The sequence below is a fragment of the Erpetoichthys calabaricus genome, chromosome 3 (assembly GCF_900747795.2).
Source record: "Erpetoichthys calabaricus chromosome 3, fErpCal1.3, whole genome shotgun sequence".
In the NCBI taxonomy this organism is placed as follows: Eukaryota; Metazoa; Chordata; class Cladistia; order Polypteriformes; family Polypteridae; genus Erpetoichthys; species Erpetoichthys calabaricus.
The window spans coordinates 32,867,630-32,889,575 of NC_041396.2; the positions used below are offsets into that span (position 1 = coordinate 32,867,630).

General features: G+C 39.2%; 1 protein-coding gene across 1 annotated transcript in view; it reads left to right on the top strand.

The window, feature by feature from the left end:
- LOC114647892 (tyrosine-protein phosphatase non-receptor type 7-like) overlaps positions 1-21,946 on the top strand; it is a 75,312-nt gene that overhangs the window by 48,627 nt on the left and 4,739 nt on the right. Inside the window, exons 7-9 of the mRNA XM_028796571.2 lie at positions 3,466-3,576; positions 18,290-18,447; positions 18,865-18,978. Coding sequence (XP_028652404.1) covers positions 3,466-3,576; positions 18,290-18,447; positions 18,865-18,978 — 383 coding nt within the window. The remainder of the gene's footprint in view (positions 1-3,465; positions 3,577-18,289; positions 18,448-18,864; positions 18,979-21,946) is intronic.

Sequence of the window (21,946 nt, forward strand, 5' to 3'; positions counted from 1 at the left end):
TCTGTATGGAATGTCTACTTTCTCCCTGTATTCTTGTAGTTTTTGTCGTAGGCTTCTCCTACTGTACATCTGATAGACAGTCAGGTTTGATTGGTTGACAGCTGCAGACTCACACCTAGTGTGCAGAAGTTTGGGTATGTGCACAAGCATACCAAGTTTCATGCCAGGCAAGTGATAGGCTTTGGCAACACAGCATCCTGAATTGGACTAAATGAGTTGGGAAAATGAAGGTTGGAAGAGAGTGAATGAATGAAATTAAGTTGCTTTGGACGTGAACAGAAAACATATTTTTTTAATAGAAAACTGGCAAATGTCAACCACCATGCAGCCCCATAACCATATAGATAGCCTTTGTAATAACAGGCAAGAAAGAACCTGAAATTTTTATTAAATACAGTAGGTGAACAGATAGTCAGATTTATTGGACTGCCTCTAACACAGAATACTACTATAACAGAGTCAATGTGTTCTTTGTTCAAACACAACAGCCTTTATTTTGTGTAGCACCTTTCTGCAGGGAACATCATTCCAAAGTTACAACAACAAAGACACTACAATTGTTTCCAAATATTTAGATTTTTTTTATTGCTCTTGGAGAACATGTGTGTAAAATGAATTTGCTCAGGGTCATGCAGAGAGACAATGGTATGTATTGAACCAGAATCCTTGGGGTTTAAGGTGCAGTACATGAGTCACTAGGACACTCAGCTTTCTTTGAGTATATTGAAATTAAATCTTGAAATGTTGGTCAATGCAATTTGAAAGTACAGGAAAGAACCTTGAAGAAAAGTAAGGTATTTACAGTGGTGTTACATTAGTATTTGTCCCCTTCCTAACATTCTCTATTTTTGTACATTTATCAGAATGAATAGCTTTGGATATTTAGACAAAATGTATCAGAGAAAGAGAAATGCTTAGCACCATTTCTAAATTGCTTCTTCATATACTTAAGCAATAAAGTTCTCCAACACATGTATTGGCTGTGTGAAAAAAGTAATTGCCTCCTTAGCTATTCAATCAAACAGTTGACCAAAATTAAATGATAATAGACTCAGTTCACCGAAACAAACCAGGCCTGTTGCATCTGAACCTCATCATATATTGATTCTTACTACAACAATCAAGTAATCATTACAAGATTCCTAGAGGAACACTATTCCTTGATCAAAGGAAACTCCATAAGAGTTTGAAACTTACAAATGCACCACACTGAGAGCCATTTCTTTCAAATAGAGAACATTTGGAGAAGTAGCAAATCTTCACAAGAAAGGCATGCCTGCCAAAATTACCCCATGGGCACAGCACAGCTTGTTCAAGAATAGAGGATCTCAGATGAATATCCAAAGAACTGCATGTCTCTCTCTGTCCTCAGCTAAGATCAGTAGTCATGGCTCCATGATAAGAAAGAGGAAAACGTGGGTGAATAGTGTTAAAGTCAGATCACAAAGCCAAAACAGGATTTGAAGATTACCATTATTGACACGCACATGAAGTCATTCAGTACATGGAAAGTTATGACTGACTTACAGATGGTCATAAACGTCAATTACAGAAGTACACGATTAGTTCAATTTCTCATGTCCTTGATAGTTACTGATAAACAGGACCCTTGGAGTCAGGATTTTGCTACACTAGATTATACTGGTTCTTTAATCCATACTTGTTCTTGTGCTAAAGTAGCAGCGGGACTGGGTCACAGATCAAGAGGCTTGAATTAAAATGCTAACAAGTAACAAGGACAGAAGTCATTCAATATAATTAATATATGATCAATTTGTGAAATAATGTGAAGTAATATATTCTTACAATAGCTAGGCAGAAACTACCCAAGAGTAATTTAAGTGCTTATCTCACATTTTTCAAAGAAACATCAGGATGATTCCCAATCTTTTTAAAATAATATTCTATGGGCAGACAGATCAAAAGTAGAACTTTCAAGGTAACACAAGTCATACTATGTCTGGCACAGACCTAATAGAGCGTTCTGCACTCATATAAATAAAACATGGGGTGGCAGTGTGATGGTGGGGGGATGTTTTGCTGCCTCAGGACCTGGAAGACCTGACATTATTGAAAGAACCATGAATTCTGCACTTTACCAGAATATTCTTAAAGAGAAGATCCAGTTCAGAATTAGTCTAGCTCTAAAGCCTATTGAAGTGAGAAAAGAAAGAAAGAAAGAAAGAAAGAAAGAAAGAAAGAAAGAAAGAAAGAAAGAAAGAAAGAAAGAAAGAAAGAAAGAAAGAAAGAATTTTCCAATCATACTACCTCAGTGCCTGAAGCTGAAATATAATTGGGTTATCCAGTAGCACAATGGTCAACTGGGCTCAGAAACAACATGTCGAAGTGATCTTATCAAAATCTTCACTTGAGCCCAATAGAGCTGACATAGCAGGACATACTCACAAACCTGCTAATGTGTCCGAATTAGCAAAGTTCTGCAAAGAAGAGTGGACACTTCCTCAAGACTGATATCACATTATAGGAAGTGTTTAGTTGCAATTACTGCTGCTAAAGGTGCTGCAACCAAGTATTGACACTTGTAAAAGGCGCTATATAGCGCCCGACCCGGCACAGACTCAGGCAGAGGCACGTACTTTAATAAAAGGCTTTTTTATTTCTTCTTCAGCCGTGGGGCACGCCTTCCCCGTGTCCCACAGGCCCAACACAGTCCCAAAAGCACTTCTAATACAACAAACCACACTTCTCTCCACCTCAGCAGCACCACTCCTCCTCAGGCTTAGTCCTCTTCCTCCCGACTCTGGCTCTCTGAGTGGTGGTGGCTGGCCCTTTTTATATCCCACCCGGAAGCGGTCCAGGTGCTTGGACACCTGGTCCTAATTGCCCTTCCGGGTGGGGCTGAAGGTATGACCAGCCAGGCTGCTGACTCCACACAGCTCCCCCTGGCAGCCATCCGAGCCCCCAACCAGGCTGTGAAGGACTCCATCTCCCATGGAGCCATGCGCCGGGCTGGGGAATCATTGGCTGCCAGGGAGGCTGCCACCAAGCGTCCCGTGGGAGGTATTTAACAGTCCATGGCTGCTCCCCCGGAACAGATGTAGCAGAGGTGTCCCTGCCGGGCATGGGACCCGGCTGTCCTTTACACACTATAGAAACAACTACTTTTCCACATGGGTGACAGGGGTGTTGGATAACTTTGTTCCTTGAATAATGAAAGTAATGATTTGGATACTTGTATTGTATGGTCACTTACGTTCCCTTTCTCTAATATTGTATTTTGTCCAAAAGCCTGAAGGTACTGCTAGTATAAAATATGCAAAGACAGACAATATTAATAAGAGGACAATTACTTGGTCACAGCAATGTAGCCTCATTGCACAATAAAGCCAATGCTGATTAAAGTATTGAGACTTAGGCAATCATCAAGAAGCGTGTCTGTAAGGTATATGAAGCAAAATGGTTCCTGCAATGCTTATGCACAAGTTTGTTTTTTGTCATTTGCAGAAATGTGTCCTGTACTGGCCGGAGAAAGAAAAGAAGTATGGGCGATTTGGAGTGTCAGTCACAGAAGTCAAAGAGTGTGAAGGTTACTCCATTCGAAATCTCACTGTTAAGGTGGGGATAAAATATTGATTGTTTGGGGAAGTGCATGTAGTGCTATTCCACCATGGGGGTCCACCTGTAAGGCTAATCCCTGGGGGCAGCTCTCTCATTTTATTTTCATGTAATTATCAACCGGCCCAGTACTAATTATAGCTAAGAGCAGTGTCAGTGCCAGCATTGCTCATGAATGTTTTAAAAACTGTTGCCAAGGGTAACCATGCTGGCCAGCAAGGCACCGGCCCACTGCAGAGGGGCTCTCCAGAGCAAAGAATTGTGCTGTGCTTTTAAAGCATCCCCACACTCAAAACGAGAACGACACAGTGGACAGGAGTGGGTGAGCGATCTTAAATGAATGTAGAGGAAATAAGAGGAGTTGGAAATGTCAAAATGTGCTCTGTAGATAAGAGAGGAGGGCAGCCAAGATGTGTGGGACTAACTATGAAAGCTGATTGTGTAATTTGCTTTGTTTTTCCAAGTAGAGTTTACAGCTATGGCTGTTCAAAATGCAAAGGCTTATTAGAGGCTATTAATTCCTGCTACGTGAATCACAGAGCCCTCTCAGAAATTACATATAATAATGAAAATGTGTGGCACAGGGGTTAATGCTGCTGCCTCATGGATCCAAGTTCAAATTTACTGTCATGACAGATCAACTCTCTTCTGAGGTGATCAGCAAGTGTTATTTTTTCTTTATTAAACTGATAACTAGGTGAGTCACACATCCATGACGGGTAGATTACAACTTCAAAACTTTAGAAGAATAAACAACATTTAATTTAATTTATTTTAATTTAATATATATTTAATAAATAAATACATATTCAGCATTATAATTCACTAGCTGTGCTACCTGTCTAAGACGGGCAAAAATCTAAGTAATCGGTGTACACCTCAGAGTTAATGTTTGCAGTGCACCATCTATTGGACTGTATTTTGTAATACATATAGTAATACAACTCATTGCCTTTGTCATTCCAACAGGTGGCACATCACAAACGTTTGATGTAATAAAATGCATTAAAACAAATGTTTGTGATTTGCCATCTGTTGGAATGACAAATGCAATGCATACTGTATGTCTCTTATATGCATTTGGTATAGGATTCATAAAAGCTGTGTTAATGTTTGTGATGTGACATTTGTTGGAATGTCAGAAACATGGATGGACACTCAGATACACAGACAAACAGGTGGATATTGATATGATATTTAGAAAAAATAAACATTAAAATAAAATAATAAATATATTGTTATTTTTACCAAAGTCATCTGAGGTGAATAAATGTCACATGTCAACCAATTGCTCTGGCAAATTTGATCCATACAGCCAATATTGGATGCAGAAGCATAATACCACAGAGCAGGTGTTCTTAAGCTTTTTAATCTGAGGACCCATATTATAAAATTGATATCATACTTGGACCCAAGAAGAGGATTTTTATTATACTGACAGCTGAGCCATTCATAGACAAGTAACAATGACCATATAATAAGAAAGTAAACATTTGTTTCCTTTCAAGCATGCCTCTGACATGAATGTTACTAAAAGAGAAAAGCAGGAAACAAACAAATATTTAACACAATACTCCATCCATCCATTTTCTAAACCTGCTTCTTCAGAACAGGGTTGCAGTGAAACTGGAGCCCATCCTAGCAAGCATCTGGAGCATGGCAGGAACAACACTTGGACTGGGCACTAGTCTATCGCAGGGTGAACACACACAAACACACTCATCAGGGGCCAATCCAACTCACTTGCTTCTCTGTGGATTGTGGGAGGAAACCAGAGCATCCAGAGGAAACCCGGGTGAGAACAAGTAAACTACAGGCCGGGAGCACCTGGAGCCCGAGCCTAAAACATTTACAGTATTTTAATTTAAAACAGGAACAGATTCCTGAGGTATATCACTGCCAGTGGAAATGCTTTAGTAAAGCTGAGGGAAAGAAATTTTTGGGATGCAGCACGAGGATATGATGATTTTTGAAAGGATAGTATGAAAGGTCACTTAACTTGACTCATGGTAACACTTGACTCATGGTACCAATTAAAGAATGAAGTCATTCAAAAATTTATTAATTTAAGCAGCTTATTTACTTTGTCTCAACTAACATTTTTTAAATATAATTTTTCAAATGAACTCCACCATTAACAATACATTTTTCTAAATTAATTTAAAAATAGTGTAACATGCCCTTGTTTAGATGTAACAATTCAATTAACTGAGTAAAAAGAAAAAAGCTAAATTATTGCATACATTTTTAGGAATATTTGTATTTCATACAGTTGAAAGGATAAATCTTGCTGAATAATTTGAGAAACAGTTCAGTTTGAACAATTTGAAAGGTTTACAGTGGTTATAGAAAATAATCACAACCTTGAAAATATTCACATTTTGTTGCTTTGCATCATCATACTCATCTGTAGATACTTACAATGTGATATAGTATACAAGGACGCTACTCTTCTACTAATTATATGTATTCTGTATAGAAAAGAATCCCCGCACCCTTTCAAAATATTCACATTTTGTTGCTTTGCAGCCTGAAATGAAGACACACACAAAAATATTTCTCCAGATGTATTTATTCAATGCAACTTATAACAGCCAAGTGAAAGGTATAATAGCAATGGGAGCAGAATGTGGACATTGTGTACAAGAAGGGACAGAGACAACCCTATTTTTTGAGGAAGTTGAAGTCATTTGGTGTGAGAGGTCTGCTGCTGAGGACTTTCATTGAGTCTGTGGTATTGAGTGCCATCTTTTATTCTGTGGTGTGTTGGGGCAGCCAAGGATACAAACAGACTGAACAAGATCATCAGAAAGACCAGTTCAGTCCTCGGGGTGAAACTGGACACTTTGGAGGTGATAGTAGAGAGGAGGATGCTGAAAAAAGTGTCATTAATTATAAAGATTCCTTCCCATCTGCTCCATAAATTGCTGCAGTGCCAAAAGAGTGCAATGAGCAGCAGACTGCTCCCCTCCTACTGCAGCAGGGAACACTTTTATTGGGCTTTTGTTCCTGCTGCTATCAGACTTAACAAGTCTGGACTTTTAATCATGTATCTGTTACTGGATTATTTCATGTACTTTATGTATGGGACATCAGACTCTGTAATCATTGGTACTTTACCCATCACTAGACACTTTATTTGTGGTTACTGGTCATCCTATGTATCACATTTATTGCACATACTGCACTGTATTCTTGACTGTGAACTGGTAATACACCGATATTTTTGGTATTTTATGGGTTTTATTTATCTTATCTGTTTCATCTATCTTAAACATTTTATTAGGTCTTTAAAAATATTTAATCTAAATGTACTTGTTTCAGTTTTGCTTTGAGTTGCTGGAACACTTAAATTTCCCTTCAGGGATTAATAAAGCCTTATCTTATCTTATCTTATCTTATCTTATCTTATCTTATCTTATCTTATCTTATCTTATCTTAGCTTAGCTTAGCTTAGCTTAGCTTAGTTTAGCTTAGCTTAGCTTAGCTTAGCTTATCTTGTCTTGTCTTGTCTTGCCTTGTCTTGCCTTGTCTTGTCTTGTCTTGTCTTGCCTTTTCATATCTTGCCTTGTCTTGCCTTTTCTTATCTTATCTTGCTGTTTCAGGCTGCATAAGCAACACAATGTGAAAATTTTGAATTGAGGTGATTCTTTTTTATACTCACTGTAATTCTAACTGCAGACATTGTGCTGAATGCATAATGCTTATCTCAACCTTTTCATATTTTCTGCTTTTCTTCCAGTGCTCATTGGTCTTAAAAATACATCCTTCACACTACCAGTAAATGGACATTTATCAAACCACTTAAACAAGTGCTACAGGAAAGAAATCTTACTGACCAAGGCACATTCAATGCAATGCAAAATCTTCTTTGGATGTCTGTTACTGATTTTAATTTGATTTATGCTGTAAAAGAGAACATGCGATAAGGTACCGAACAGTTGTTCATGGACACTGAAACTACATTTAATGTACAATACACTCACGGCAATATATACCTATGCCAAATAGGTTGTGAGATGGGATGTGAGGAATACTTCTTATATTTTCATGTCATAAAAACAAAAGCTCTCTGCGCTGCATTAACGCAATTGTTTCACATACTAGCGCAATAAATAGTATGCTAAACAGCGGGTGGCATATCATTTGGTATAGAATTTGCAGATGGATGAATTTGGTTCATTTCACTAAACAATCATATGGTGACCTATCAAAAATGTCTGCAACCCATAGTTATGAAACAGTGACATAGCAGATTATAGTTAAGGCCACTGTATTAGAATTTATCTACCCACTCTCTCAGTGGTTATCTGGCATTTACTTCTTGAGCAGGCATCAAGTGTAGGGCTTGCCTTAGCAGTGGGATTCTAAATGTTTTTCACACAGGTGGTGGGACATTGCTTCTCTTAACTCCCTATGCCTCTGTCAATCAGTCTCCAGTCACTGTCAACGTTCTACACTCTCTTCCTCCCTGATTGGCGTGTGTCTCACTCATTCAGTTTCCAGTCACTGGGAGTGTTCCTCTACACTCTGTCTCTCTTGCCTGAGAGTGTCTCTCCCAGTCAGTTTTCAGACACTTTGAGCATCCCTCATAGCTTTCTGGTCATCTTCTCTGTCTACCGTCTTCTTCTTCTTCCTTCGGCTGCTCCCGTTAGGGGTCGCCACAGCAGATCATCTTCTTCCATATCTTTCTGTCCTCTGCATCTTGTTCTGTTACACCCATCACCTGCATGTCCTCCCTCACCACATCCATAAACCTTCTCTTAGGCCTTCCTCTTTTTCTCTTGCCTGGCAGCTCTATCCTTAGCATCCTTCTCCCTAGATACTCAGCATCACTACACATGTCCAAACCAACGCAATCTCGCCTCTCTGACTTTGTCTCCCAGATCCTTGGCTCTGCCCTCACTTTCTTCCTTTTCTTGATCTCCAGCGTCATCCTATAGACCACCATTCTATAATACTTAACTACACTTTCCCCTGCCACTACTTTGCAGTCTTCAATCTCCTTCAGATTGACTCTTCTGCATAGGATGTAATCTACCCCTGTGCATCTTCCTCCACTCTTGTACATCACCCTATGTTCTTCCCTCTTCTTAAAATACGTATTCACGACAGCCATGTCCATCCTTTTGGCAAAATCCACTATCCTCTGACCTTCTTCATTCCTCTCCTTGACACCATACCTACCCATCACCTCTTTGTCTCCTCTGTTCCCTTCACCAACATGTCCATTGAGATCCGCTCCAATCACCACTTTCTGTTCCTTGGGTATGCTGTTCATCACTTCATCCAACTCACTCTAGAATTCTCATCCATTGCACACCCAACTTGCAGGGCATATGCACTAACAACATTCATCATCACACCTCCAATTTCCAGCTTCATAATCATTGCTCTGTCTGACACTCTTTTTCACCTCCAGAACACTCTTGACATACTGTTCCTTCAGAATAACCCCTACTCCATTTCTCCTCCTATCCACAGCATGATAGAACAATTTGAATCCACCTCCAGTCCACCTGGCCTTACTCCCCTTCCATTTAGTCTCTTGCACACACAATATATCAACCTTCCTTTTCTCCATCATTTCAGCTAACTCTCTCCCCTTACTAGTCATACTGCCAACATTCAAAGTTCCTACCCTCAGTTCCACTCTCTTTACCTTCCTCCTCTTTTCCTGCCTCCGGACATGTCTCTCCTTTCTTCTTCTCCTTCTCCATCTTCTTCTTTGGCCAACAGTAGCCCGATTTCTACCAATACCCTGTTGACTAACAGTACTGGTGGCGGTTGTTGACTGATCTGGTATGGTATGGTAATTTGTATTATTGTTTGCATATTGATTTGGCAAAATTTTACACTGGACGCCCTTCCTGATGTAAACCTCCCCATTTATCTGGGCTTGGGACCGCCACGAAGAAACACACTGATTTGTGCTCTTCTCTGTCTATCGTATGGCACTTTAATCATGCCTCTTGGCTGTTTGACTCTCTTTCTTGAACCATTCTTTGGTGCTTCAGTGTTCTTGGCTTTCAGAATCCTGCTTGATTCTGGGATCAGCAGATCTTGTTTTTAAACTGGTACTCTTTCTAGAAATTATATTATTTGAAAAAGAATAATAAACAGGAAACAGAAGTATCAAAACATACTGACTATATTCCATAGAATGCAAAAGGCTTAATTCAATAGGGGGGTACCCTCAGTGAAAATATTTAACTGTGAGTTTGTCCCTGGAGACAGTACCGAGGTGATGCATACACTTCTTTTAAGTATGTCTACCTTTAATTTATCCCTAAACTTTCAGTGTGTTATAAAGCTTGAACATAACCTCCTGGACACATTGTGCTTCATAACCTGACATTCTGTTTGCCTTCTTAATAGCTTCTGAATACAGTTTGGAAGTTGATAGCATAGAGTCCATTATGACTCCTAAATCCTGTACCTTCAATTTTCAGACCTCCCATTGTGTATTCAACCCTCTCATTTTTACTTCCTATGTGTAATACTTTACATTTACTGACATTAAATTTCATCTGCCACAAATCTACCCAAGCCTGCATGCTGTCCAAGTCCCTCTGTAATGATTAAACAGGTTCTAGATTATTTTCTAATCCACCAAGCTTGGTATCATCTGCAGACCTAACCATATTGTTACTTATATTCCTATCCAAACAGGCATAAGGCTATCGCCTGCAATCTGTCAGCTGAAAGGTTAAAGTAAGTCCCATATAGCCACTTCACATTTACATACAGGGTAAAGTATGAGGATTGTCTGACAAGTGCTACAGAAATTAACATTCTTGAATCTAATAATAATAATTCATTACATTTATATAGAGCTTTTCTCAGTACTCAGAGCGCTATCCACACAGGGAGGAATCGGGAAGCGAACCCACAATCTTCCACAGTCTCCTTACTGCAAAGCAGCAGCACCACCACTGCGCCACCTGTGAGGACTAGTCAAACGGAAAAAGAATTATTGGACTTATGTCCATCCATCCATTATCCAGCCCGCTATATCCTAGCCACAGGGTCAAGGGGGTCTACTGGAGCCAATCCCAGCCAACACAGGGTGCAAAGCAAGAAACAAACCTCGGGCAGGGTGCCAGCACCCACACCCACTAGGGACAATTTAGGATTGCCAATGCACCTAACCTGCATGTCTTTGGACTGTGGGAGGAAACCCACACAGACACGGGGAGAACATGCAAACTCCACACAGTGAGGACCCGGGAAGCAAACCTGGGTCACCTAACTGCGAGGCAGCAGCGCTACCACTGCGCCACCCTGGACTTATGTTCTCACTGCAAATCTGGGATTTCAAAATATATGTTTAAATTGAAATGTAAATGTAGTTGTTTAAAGAAATTTTGTGGTCAATCTCTAAATTTTATTTCACAATGTATTGTGTGGATAGTATGGTGGCACAGTGGTTGGTGCTGTGCCCCACAGATCCAAAGGTGTGTGATCATTTCCTGTTTTTGTGGAGATTCTTTTTGTGTTCACATGAATTTCCTTTGGATACTTCAGTTTAACTCATATTCCAAAGAAATACCTGTATTAATGTTGTATGTAGCATGCTCTGCAAAGGATGGATATCCCTTCTAGGGTTGCTTCTCAGATCGTCACTGTAACTGGGATAGACTTCAGCTCTATTGGATTGGAGGAGTATTGTGAAATGGATATTGTGGTGTGGACTGTAAAAATGGTATTTGCAGAATAAAAAACTTTCATTTTGCACCTGGGACTGTATTGGTGTGGTTGTGTCTGGGGTTTTGTGGCTCAATGGCGCCCCCTGACTTTCACAACTGACACTCAACACAACTGGTTAGTCCAGTGACCATTTACACCAAGTGTGTAAAAGTTGACAGGGTATGTACACCAGTAAGGATGAGTTGTTTTCATTTTTATAATTAATTTGGAAACATATGAAGAATTTAGTTATTGCCTAACATTATAGTTGTTAGTTTTCATCAATGGCAAGAGATTCATATAAATTAGAGTTTTATGTTAGTAATGTGTCATATTCAGCAATCATGGTGCTGGCGAGTGTCACTCTGTTGCATGCAGATTAGCACATACAAGTAAGAGTTTCAATGTACTTGTGACAATAATTACCCTATAAACATACTAACCTAATACACCTCACTTCCTACACTTGACCCTTGTTTTATTATTAAAATCATAAAAGATTCACTCTTAATAGGACTTTGCATTTTTCGCAACATTTCTCCAACTGTCTTTTCGCTTTTGTAATATCCTTTTTAACTGTATCACTCATGTCCTTATACACCCTATGGTTAATTGTGAATTTAAAGTGATAAAAAGTAGCTTTGACTTTTGCAATTTCTTTCTTATTCATCCACTTAAAATGTCTCTCAAACTTCCTAATTTTTCAAAAACTTTCCATTTTGCATTATATGTAGCGTACCTTTAAACTGAACTGCTTTTAACTTTCTCCATATGTTTATCCCCATTTATTTAAACTTTACACCTTACAACTTGCCTGAAGAAGGGGCCTGAGTTGCCTCGAAAGCTTGCATATTGTAATCTTTTTAGTTAGCCAATAAAAGGGGTCATTTTGCTTGGCTTTTCTCTACATTCATAATGGCTAACACTGTACAACACCCTAGTACTACACCTTTTGCTCAAAATTTACCCTACTAAAGTTAAATTCTTGTTCTTATTTTCTCACTTCTATCTTGGGTCAATGTGCTCAATGACCTTTCTCCATACAGCTTGGTCCTGCATCTCTCCACCAGTCAGACCCTTTTCCTTCAGATCTTCTTTTATTTTATCCATCCTCCTCCACTTTGGCCTCCCTCACTTTCTCTTCCCCTGTATTTCCATTACCATCACACTTTTGCCCACATATTCATTGTCTCTTTTCATCACAAGTCCAAAGCACTTCAATTCACAGGGTGGCGCAGATGTAGGCAACCCTGGGGCATCAGCAGGTATTTGGGACCAATGTGACCTCATTTAAAAACCCTTGCCCTTAGTTATAATGGAGCAGTGGAGTAGTGTACAGTGAGCATTCGGTGTAAAAGCCCTTAATAAGAATGGTGACAGTGTGACTGCTGCGCAAAGAGAATTTCGGCATCATTACCAGTTAGGATATCATGATCGAGTCCCGTCTGCCCATACGATTACAACATGGGAGCATAATTTCAAAGAAACGGGTTCAGCCTTAAAAAAGAAGTCCTCAAGTGGAGCCACTTCACATACTGCCAGACAATTGATGGCAGCTCTTCGAGGATTGCTTGGAGGCGCGTCATTTCACGCAACAGTGACATTCTTTGCCTCTGAGATCCCCAGATCTCACTGTTTGTAATTTGTTTCTGTGGGGATATCGTAAAAGTCCTGCAACCATTGCTGAACTAAAAAGGAGGATTGAAGAGGAAATCTCTGGCATTCCTCTTGACATGTTATGTCAAGCAATGCAGAATTTCCACAACAGGCTGTCAGAATGTATACGGAGAAATGGACAACACCTTCGTGATGTTTTCTTCAAAACATAAAATGAATATTGAATGAATATTGATTACCATCATTAATTGCATATCCTGTAGAATACATTTCATCATTAAATTTATTTTGTAATGTGTTTATTCATGTATTGAACGTCAATTGAATGTTTCACGTTTCCCTGCGCCACCCTGTACTTTCCTGTCCTGTCTTAGATATCTTGTCTAATTACTTATTCTGTCATTTTTTTGTAACTCCACACCTCTATGTCAATGTTCTCATTTCCACCACATCTAGCGTCTTCTCCTGTGCTTCCTTTACTGCCCATGTCTCAGCTCCACACATCACTGCTGGTCTCACCCCTGTCTTTAAAAACCTGACCTTTAACCTTCTTCTTAATTCTTTGATTGCATTACTCCCGATACCTTCTTCCAATTGTTCCATCCACACTGCACTCTTTAGGTTATCTCAGCCTCTAATTCTCCATCTTGGGCTACCACTCTTTTTCTTTTGGCTGCTCCCATTAAGGGTTGCCACAGCGGATCATCTTTTTCCATCTTGGGCTACCACTGGTCCTAGATATTTAAATGTATCCATTTTTTTCAATAGATCTTCTTGCAGGTTAACTTCTGAATCCTGATCATTATTAAACCTCATATATTCCGTCTTCTTATTATTTGTTTTTCAAACATTTAACTTCCAAAACCCTTCTCCATTCTTCCAACTTACTCTCCACTTCCTAGTCATCAGAAAAAATCCTGCACCAGGTGAGGTTGGTCTTTCATCCCATAACTCAACACATTAATAACCAGATCAAAGAGGTAAGGACTTCAAGAAGTTAAATGAGCAATCTTATTTTTTGACTACTCTATCAAAGCAACATGCAACATATTTATTATGATCAGTAAATTCTAATGGTTCAATTACTTTCACATTCTGAAATCTATCCTAACTTTTACAGAATAATGTTATTATACTAAAGTAAAAACTATTATTGATTATATCTACGAATTCCTGTTCTTGTGCTCTGTTAGTTATACTGTTTTTCCTAATAATATTGCATTAGTCAAACTTCTCCATTATTATGACTTCCCACATATATCTTTTGTATTAATAAAAATAAAAAATTGACAAGCACGTCAGCCCAGACGAGTTGGTTGGCAGCTATAGATAAGGTAAGATCAGATAAGATAAGGTAAGATAAGGCAACACAAGATAAGACAAGACAAGACAAGACAAGGAAAGGCAAGACAGGATAAGATAAGACAAGATAAGATAAGACAAGATAAGATAAGACAAGATAAGATAAGTTAAGATAAGATAAGATAAGATAAGATAAGATTGCCCTTTGTTTGTCCCCAGGTGGAAATTTGCCTTTTTACTGAAGCTCTTTAAATAAATTAAATAAATGCACACACACACTATAATCGAACAAACACCAGAATGACTAAAAAGGCAAGAAAAATAAAAAAAAAATAAAAAAACAGATCCCAACTCTTCCCGGGCAATTCCCAGGCATTCCCAAATCTGCTGAGGGATATTACCTCTTCAGCATGCCCTTGGTCTAATGCAGGATCTCTGACCAATGGGACATGCCCAGAGTAGTTCCAGGAGCTTCCTGGGGGCATCATTACGACATGTCCAAACCATCTCACATGGCTTTTCTTGATCTGAAAGAGTAGCAACTTTACTCTGAGGCTCCCCCAAATTGCTGATTATCTTATCCTATCACAGAATTTCAGCCCTGGGGTCCTGCAAAGAAACCTCATTTTGACCACTTGTACTCACAATCTCAATCTTTCAGTCATTATTCACAGCTCATAATAATAGATCAAATATGGTGTACATTTATTTTCACTTTTTTTGCATTATAGCTTATAATGCCATGCTTAGGGAACTTTCTGTTCCATTTATTTTTAGGTAACTTAAGTGACTTTGTGTTTTCTTTGGTTGCATTTTCAGTTTAACAGTAATGAAAATCATACTTACCTATTAAAACTTCATTCAGCAGAATGAACTGAGATAGTACTGCAGAGGTTCACAGAAGTAATATCAAGTTCCAGCCCATGTGTGAAACTTTGCTGACATTACAATAGCTTTGTAAAAAAAAGAAAAATGAACTAATTGAAATAAACCCTCTGTACTGAAAGAGTAAACGAATCAGTATTTGAGCTCACACAGCAGCTTTTCTCTGCTATACGAGTGTAATCTTCCATGATCTGCTGCCCTCTACTGGCTGTCTAAAGATAGACTATTTGTGTGAATTTGCCATCGATTTTTTGAACTCAAAACATATGTTTAGCGAGTTCTGTTTGAGATGTCTCAACCAAAATTGAATGTTCTCAACAAATTTATTTAAACAATAAGTGCAAAGAAATGTATCCACTGGGAGAAGACTTGTTTCATGTGGACAAACAGACAAAGAGGTAGGTACATAGGTAGGCAGAAATGACAACAACACCAGGAGCTTTGCATTTTATACGAACACACTTAAAAATTAGGCTGCTATCAGAAGGTTTACTTCCTTCAGTTGAATTCAGTGGGTTCAGTAAACTGATGGATAAGTGAATTCAGGCAAATTATTTTTTAAATACACTTGTGTTTACAAGGTAAGAGTTTTGTGTATATTTTCAAATATAATAGTAAAAACAATATCGAATTGAACACAAGTGAATCATTGTATAAAATAAAAATCCATGTATCATACACAAATAAACCTTTTAAAATGAATATCTTAACATTCTCAAGATTTCTTAAACAAATTCAGGGGAATATGATCCAGAGGTTACCTGAGCTCCATTGGTTTCATTGTAGTACAAGAACAATTTAGCATCACCAAGTAACCCACCATAACATGAGTGTCGTTATACTGTGGGAAGAAAAATGGAGTTTTTCACACAGTACCCATGATAGCAGAGGGGGAAATGGTACATTTATTCCAGACAGTGACCAGACTAGATCTGTAATGCAGCAACACCAACCCAACCCATAATTAGCATCCTAAAACTTACATGAATACCACAACTTGTAACTATATTAAGGTAAGGCCACCGGCAAATGATGAGAGAAAAGTAATATTTCTCAAGGAATAATCTGATCAAAACAGATTATGCAATGCAAGGTACCAGGCAAGGATACAAAGAATAAAAAGAGAATGGGCAAGATTTAGTAACAATCTATCACAATTACATTTAATGTGACTTTAAATGCAGTCATTCATAATTCAGTATTATAAAGAGTACTGTGCTCCAGCCTTAATTTAATTTCTGCAATCAATAAATCATCTCTAGCATCCATAGGTAGATTATTTTAAGAGTTTGGGATCCATAAACCTAAAGCCTCAGCTTCCACAGCAATTTTCAATATCATTGGAAGTTTTAAGAAGACCTACATCTTGTGATCGCAATCTATTGCTTGTTTATGATTATTAATCCGTACTATAAAATAAAGGGCTTATTAGGCCACTTATAACTTTATACGGAATGTGTTTCAATTTACAGTGGATTCAGAAAGTATTCAGACTCCCTCACTTTTGGCACACTTTATTGTGCTATAGAAGTAATTTTAAATGGATTAATTTTGCCCATCAGTCTACACTCAATAACTCATAATGACAAAGTAAAAACATGTTTTCAGAAGGATTTGTAAATGTATTCAAAATCAAAAATCGTATAAGTATTCAGACCCTTAATTCAGTACTTTGTTACTCTTCAAGTCTTCTTGGGGTAATTCTCTACAAGCATTACACATCTGTATTTGTGCAGCTTGTTTAATTTTTCCTGCCAGATCCTATCAAGCCCCATTAAAATGGATAGGCTGTGTCTTTAAACTGTTATCTTCAGGTCTTTCCACACATATTTTATGGGATTTAAGTATAGACTTTGGCTGGGACACTCATAGACAGTCAAAGACTTGTCCTAAAGCCATTCCAGTGTTTGTCTTGGTGATATGCATTGGGCCATTAAAGTGCTGAAAGATGAAATGCTGCCCAGTCTGAGTTTGGCTGCACTCTCAAGCAGGTTTTCTTCAAGGATCTCTCCATACGTGGCTGCATTCACCCTTTCTTTGATTCTGATTAGCCTCCTTATCCCAGCAGCTGAGAAGCACCGCCATAGCACGATGCTGCTACCACCATACTTTACTGTGGGGATGGCATTTGGCACATGATGAGCAGGACCTGGTCTTTGCAATACATAGTGCTTGGAATTCTTCCCAAAACATTACATTTTTGCCTCATCAGACCAGAGAATCCTTTTCCTCATGCTCCTTTAAATGTCATTTACTCACAAGTGGCTTCTGTCTAGCCACTTCACCATTAATGCCTGATTGACGGAGAACTACAGAGATGATCATCCTTCTAACAGGTTTTTCTATCTTAGAAGATCATCTCTGAAGCTTTTTTAGAGTAACCATTGGATTCTTGGTCAGCTCCCTGATCTAGGCTCTTCTCATCTAGTTACTCAGACTGGCCAGATGGTCAACTTTAAGAAGAGCCCTTGTGGTTCCAAACCTCTTCCCTTTCATAATTATTGAGGCCACCGTGCTCTTGAAGAACACTCAAAGAATTTAGAAACGGTTTTATACCCTTGCCCTCATTTATACCTCACCATAATTTTATTGAGAAGGTCTTCACAGAGTTTCGTGGACTGCATGGCAGCTTGGTTTTTGTCCTGATATGCAGTGTGAATTGTGGAACCTTACTGTATATACACAAGTGTGTGTTTTTTCAATCAAGTTCTAGATACATCTCCTGGAGAATTAAAGCAAACAGGACACGCTGGAGTGCCACAGACAAGGGTTTAAATACTTATTTGAATAAGAGATTTCAGTTTTTAATTTTTATTACATTTTCCAGACCTTTTTGAAAACATGTTTTCACATTGTCATTATGGATTATTGAGTGAAGATTGATGAACTTCTTCTTTCGGCTGCTCCCAGTTGCCACATCTTTTTCCATATCTTCCTGTCCTCTGCATCTTGCTCTGTTACACCCATGAGTGAAGATTAATGAACAAATATGGCAAATGTATCCATTTAACATGAAATCGACAGCACAAAAAAGTGTGGAGAAAGTGAAGGGATCTGAATACCTTCTGAGTCCACTGTAGATTTTGAACATTATAACTTTGAACACTACAGAGCTGTTTATCGGCTACAAAGCCTTCAGTGTATGTTTCATGTTCAGGATAATACAAGTAGTATGTAGTGGATTTTGGGTCATAGAGACTTTGTGATGTTTGTCTCTTAGCTTGAAGAGGAGGAGCGAAGTGTGAAACACTACTGGTATTCATCTTGGCTGGACCACCAAACTCCAGAATGTGCCCAGCCTTTGCTGCACCTGGTCCAAGAGGTGGAAGAGAGCCAGCGCAACTTACAAAGTCAGGGGCCGGTAATTGTGCACTGCAGGTAAGAGTTGTGAGAAGACAATTATTTGTGGCATTATGGATTATGACCATGTTATTTTCTTAATCTTGACCAGGCTAAGGCTACAGCTTGTAAAGTGATATATTCTTGAATTCAACAAAATGCATCAATCCTCTTAAGATGAAGATGTAGATTTACAAATTTTCTATCTCTTGTATGGGGAAATACAAGCATAAAAGCTTCTGCCATGTTAGGACTACATAGACATACCGTGGTGTGGTTTCATATCTGAGAATCTTAATTTAAGTTTGCAATTTTGGTTCAACTCTTCCCAGCCATTTAAATTCTTAAGTGCTTGTGCCACTCTGTCAGAACGGCATTTATGTGGCTGGTGTCAACAAACAGAAAAATAAAAATCATGAGATTCCTATTTATTTCTTGTTTGACTTTTAACTTTAGTGCCGGCATTGGAAGAACGGGTTGCTTTATTGCCACTAGTATTGGATGCCGGCAGTTGGAGGAGAAGGGAGAGGTAGACATTCTTGGCATTGTCTGCCAGCTACGCCTTGACAGGTAATGTTGTTCAATCTGCCAAATGACAAGAGATAAAGATATCATCAGCCCATTCATTTTTCAGTCCACTCAGTCAAGTCAAGGATCATGGGAGGTGAAAGCCTAATAAAGCAGTACAAGTGCCATTACATTCATGCACACAGCCACACTTACTCTCCCTGGGCCAATTTAAAGTATACAGGTACTTTACAATGTGGGAAGAAAAGAAGAGTCTTCTGCTTCTTCTTCTTTCGGCTTCTCCCATTAGGGGTTGCACAGCAGATCATCTTCTTCCATATCTTTCTGTCCTCTGCATTTTGTTCTGTTACACCCATCACCTGCATGTCCTCTCTCACCACATCCATAAACCTACTCTTAGGCCTTCCTCTTTTTCACTTGCCTGGCAGCTCCATCCTTAGCATCCTTCACCCTATATACTCAGCATCTCTCCTCTGCACATGTCCAAACCAACGCAATCTCATCTCTCTGACTTTGTCTCCCAACCTTCCAACCTGAGCTAACCCTCTAATGTCCTCATTTCTGATCCTGTCCATCCTCGTTACACCCAGTGCAAATCTTAGCATCTTTAACTCTGCTACCTCCAGCTCGGTCTCCTGTTTTTTGGTCAGTGCCAACGTCTCCAACCCATATAGCATAGCTGGTCTCACTACCGTCCTGTAGATCTTCCCTTTCACTCTTGCGGATACCCGTCTGTCACAAATCACTCCTGACACTCTTCTCCACCTATTCCACCCTGTCTGCACCCTCTTTTTCACCTCTTTTCCACAATCCCCATTATTTTGTACTGTTGATCCCAAGTATTTAAACTCATCCACCTTCACCAACTCTACTCCCTGCATCCTCACCATTCCACTGATCTCCCTCTCATTCACACACATGTATTCTGTCTTGTTCCTACTGACCTTCATTCCACTCCTCTCTAGAGCATATCTCCACCTCTCCAGGGTCTCCTCAACCTGCTCCCTACTATCGCTACAGATCACAATGTCATCAGCAAACATCATAGTCCACGGGGACTCCTGTCTAATCTTGTCTGTCAGCCTGTCCATCACCATTGCAAATAAGAAAGGGCTCAGAGCTGATCCCTGATGTAATCCCACCTCTACCTTGAATGCATCCATCACTCCTACTGCAGACCTCACCACGGTCACACTTCCCTTGTACATATCCTGCACCACTCTTACATACTTCTCTGCCAGTCCCGACTTCCTTACACAATACCACAGCTCCTCTTGAGGCACCCTGTCATATGCTTTCTCCAGGTCCACAAGGACACAATGCAACTCCTTCTGGACTTCTCTATACGTTTCCATCAACACCCTCAGAGAAAACATTGCATCTGTGGTGCTCTTTCCTGGCATGAAAAGAAAAAGAAGAAAAAAAAAAGGAAGTGGGAAGATAAGGACAGTATGTGGAGAAATATCATTACAGACACAGGAAGACAAAGCAAACTCCACAAAGACAATGATAGAATTGAGACTGGTAAGCAGCTCAGGGCTGACCCACTCACATACATACCCCGTTTCACACTCCTATAGTTTCCAGTTCATATACAGTACATGAACATCTTTGAGGATGTGGGATGAAAAAACAGGACACCAAGGTAAAGATCTTAACTCTAGATAGATAGTGACTTTGTACTGAACTCATGAATCAGTAGCACTAACCATGTTGCTACCACCTCAATAATAGAAATCTTAAGGATGAAAATATAATATAATTTAAATAATCATTTTATTCAGTTTATACTGGGAGACAAACAGTTGTAACCTTGCACATCCTTAGGAGGTTTGAGCCATAACATGTCATGAACAGGCATAGTAGTGAATAGTTAGCATGGGTTCAGACAGGGAAGGTCACATTTTTCAAATATGCTGGAATTTGATGAGGAAGCAACAAAAGCATTCAATATACAAATATATAACACAAAATAATTGATTGTGTAATATTTAGTAGATACACCTTTGGCAGCCATGACAGCCTTGGGTCTGTGCACAGGTCTCTCTCTCTATCAGCTTTGCACATCTAGCACTGCCATTTCTCCCATTCTTCTGAAAAGAACTACTTAAGCTTTTCCAGGTTGCATGGTGATCATGAATGAACAGCCATTGTCAAGTTGGCCTCAAATTCTCATTTGGATTGAGATATGGACTCTGACTTGGCCACTCCATGATATTAACATTACTGTTCTGAATCTGTTCCTCTGTACCTCTGGCTTTATGCTTGGGCTTGTTGTCTTGCTGGAAAACAAATCTTTTCCCAAGGTGCAGGTTTCTTGCAGACTGCATCAGGTTTTCCTCCAGGATTTTCATGTGTGTTGCTGCATTCATGTTACCCTCACAAGCCCCTCGGGTCCTGCTGCAGAGAAGCTTCCCCACAGCCTAATGCTGCCACCACCATCATGCTTCATGATGTGGATGGTGTGTTTTTGATAATGTGTAGTGTTCAAACATGGGTTTCAGTCTGATGACCAAAATGCTCAATGTTAGTCTCATTAGACTATAAAATATTTTTCTGGTCAATTTTAGAATCTCCCATGTGCCTTTTGGCAAACTCTAGTCGAGATGTTTTGTACATTTTTTATAAGTACAAGTGGCTTTCTCTTTGCCACTTTAAGAAAGCCATAAAGTGATGACTGGTGTAACAATTGTCTACACGGTTTCTCCAATCTTAGCTAATGTAGCTTGTGACTCATTTCAAGTTTTCATAAGTCTCTTGAGCTACGTTCACATTGAAATGCCTCATTGTTCAATTTAATTTTTTTTTGCCCATACAGGATTTGCCTACCTTGATGAATAATCCTTATAAGTACAAGTGACTTGTATCTAACTGTAATGTCAACGCATCTGTGCTATGAAACAGAACATATGCTTACTTTTGATACATTTGCACATGAGCCATCTGCATCACCAACACCAAAAAATGCCATATTTGAGAGAAGGCTTGTGGCATTAAAACCAACAAATTG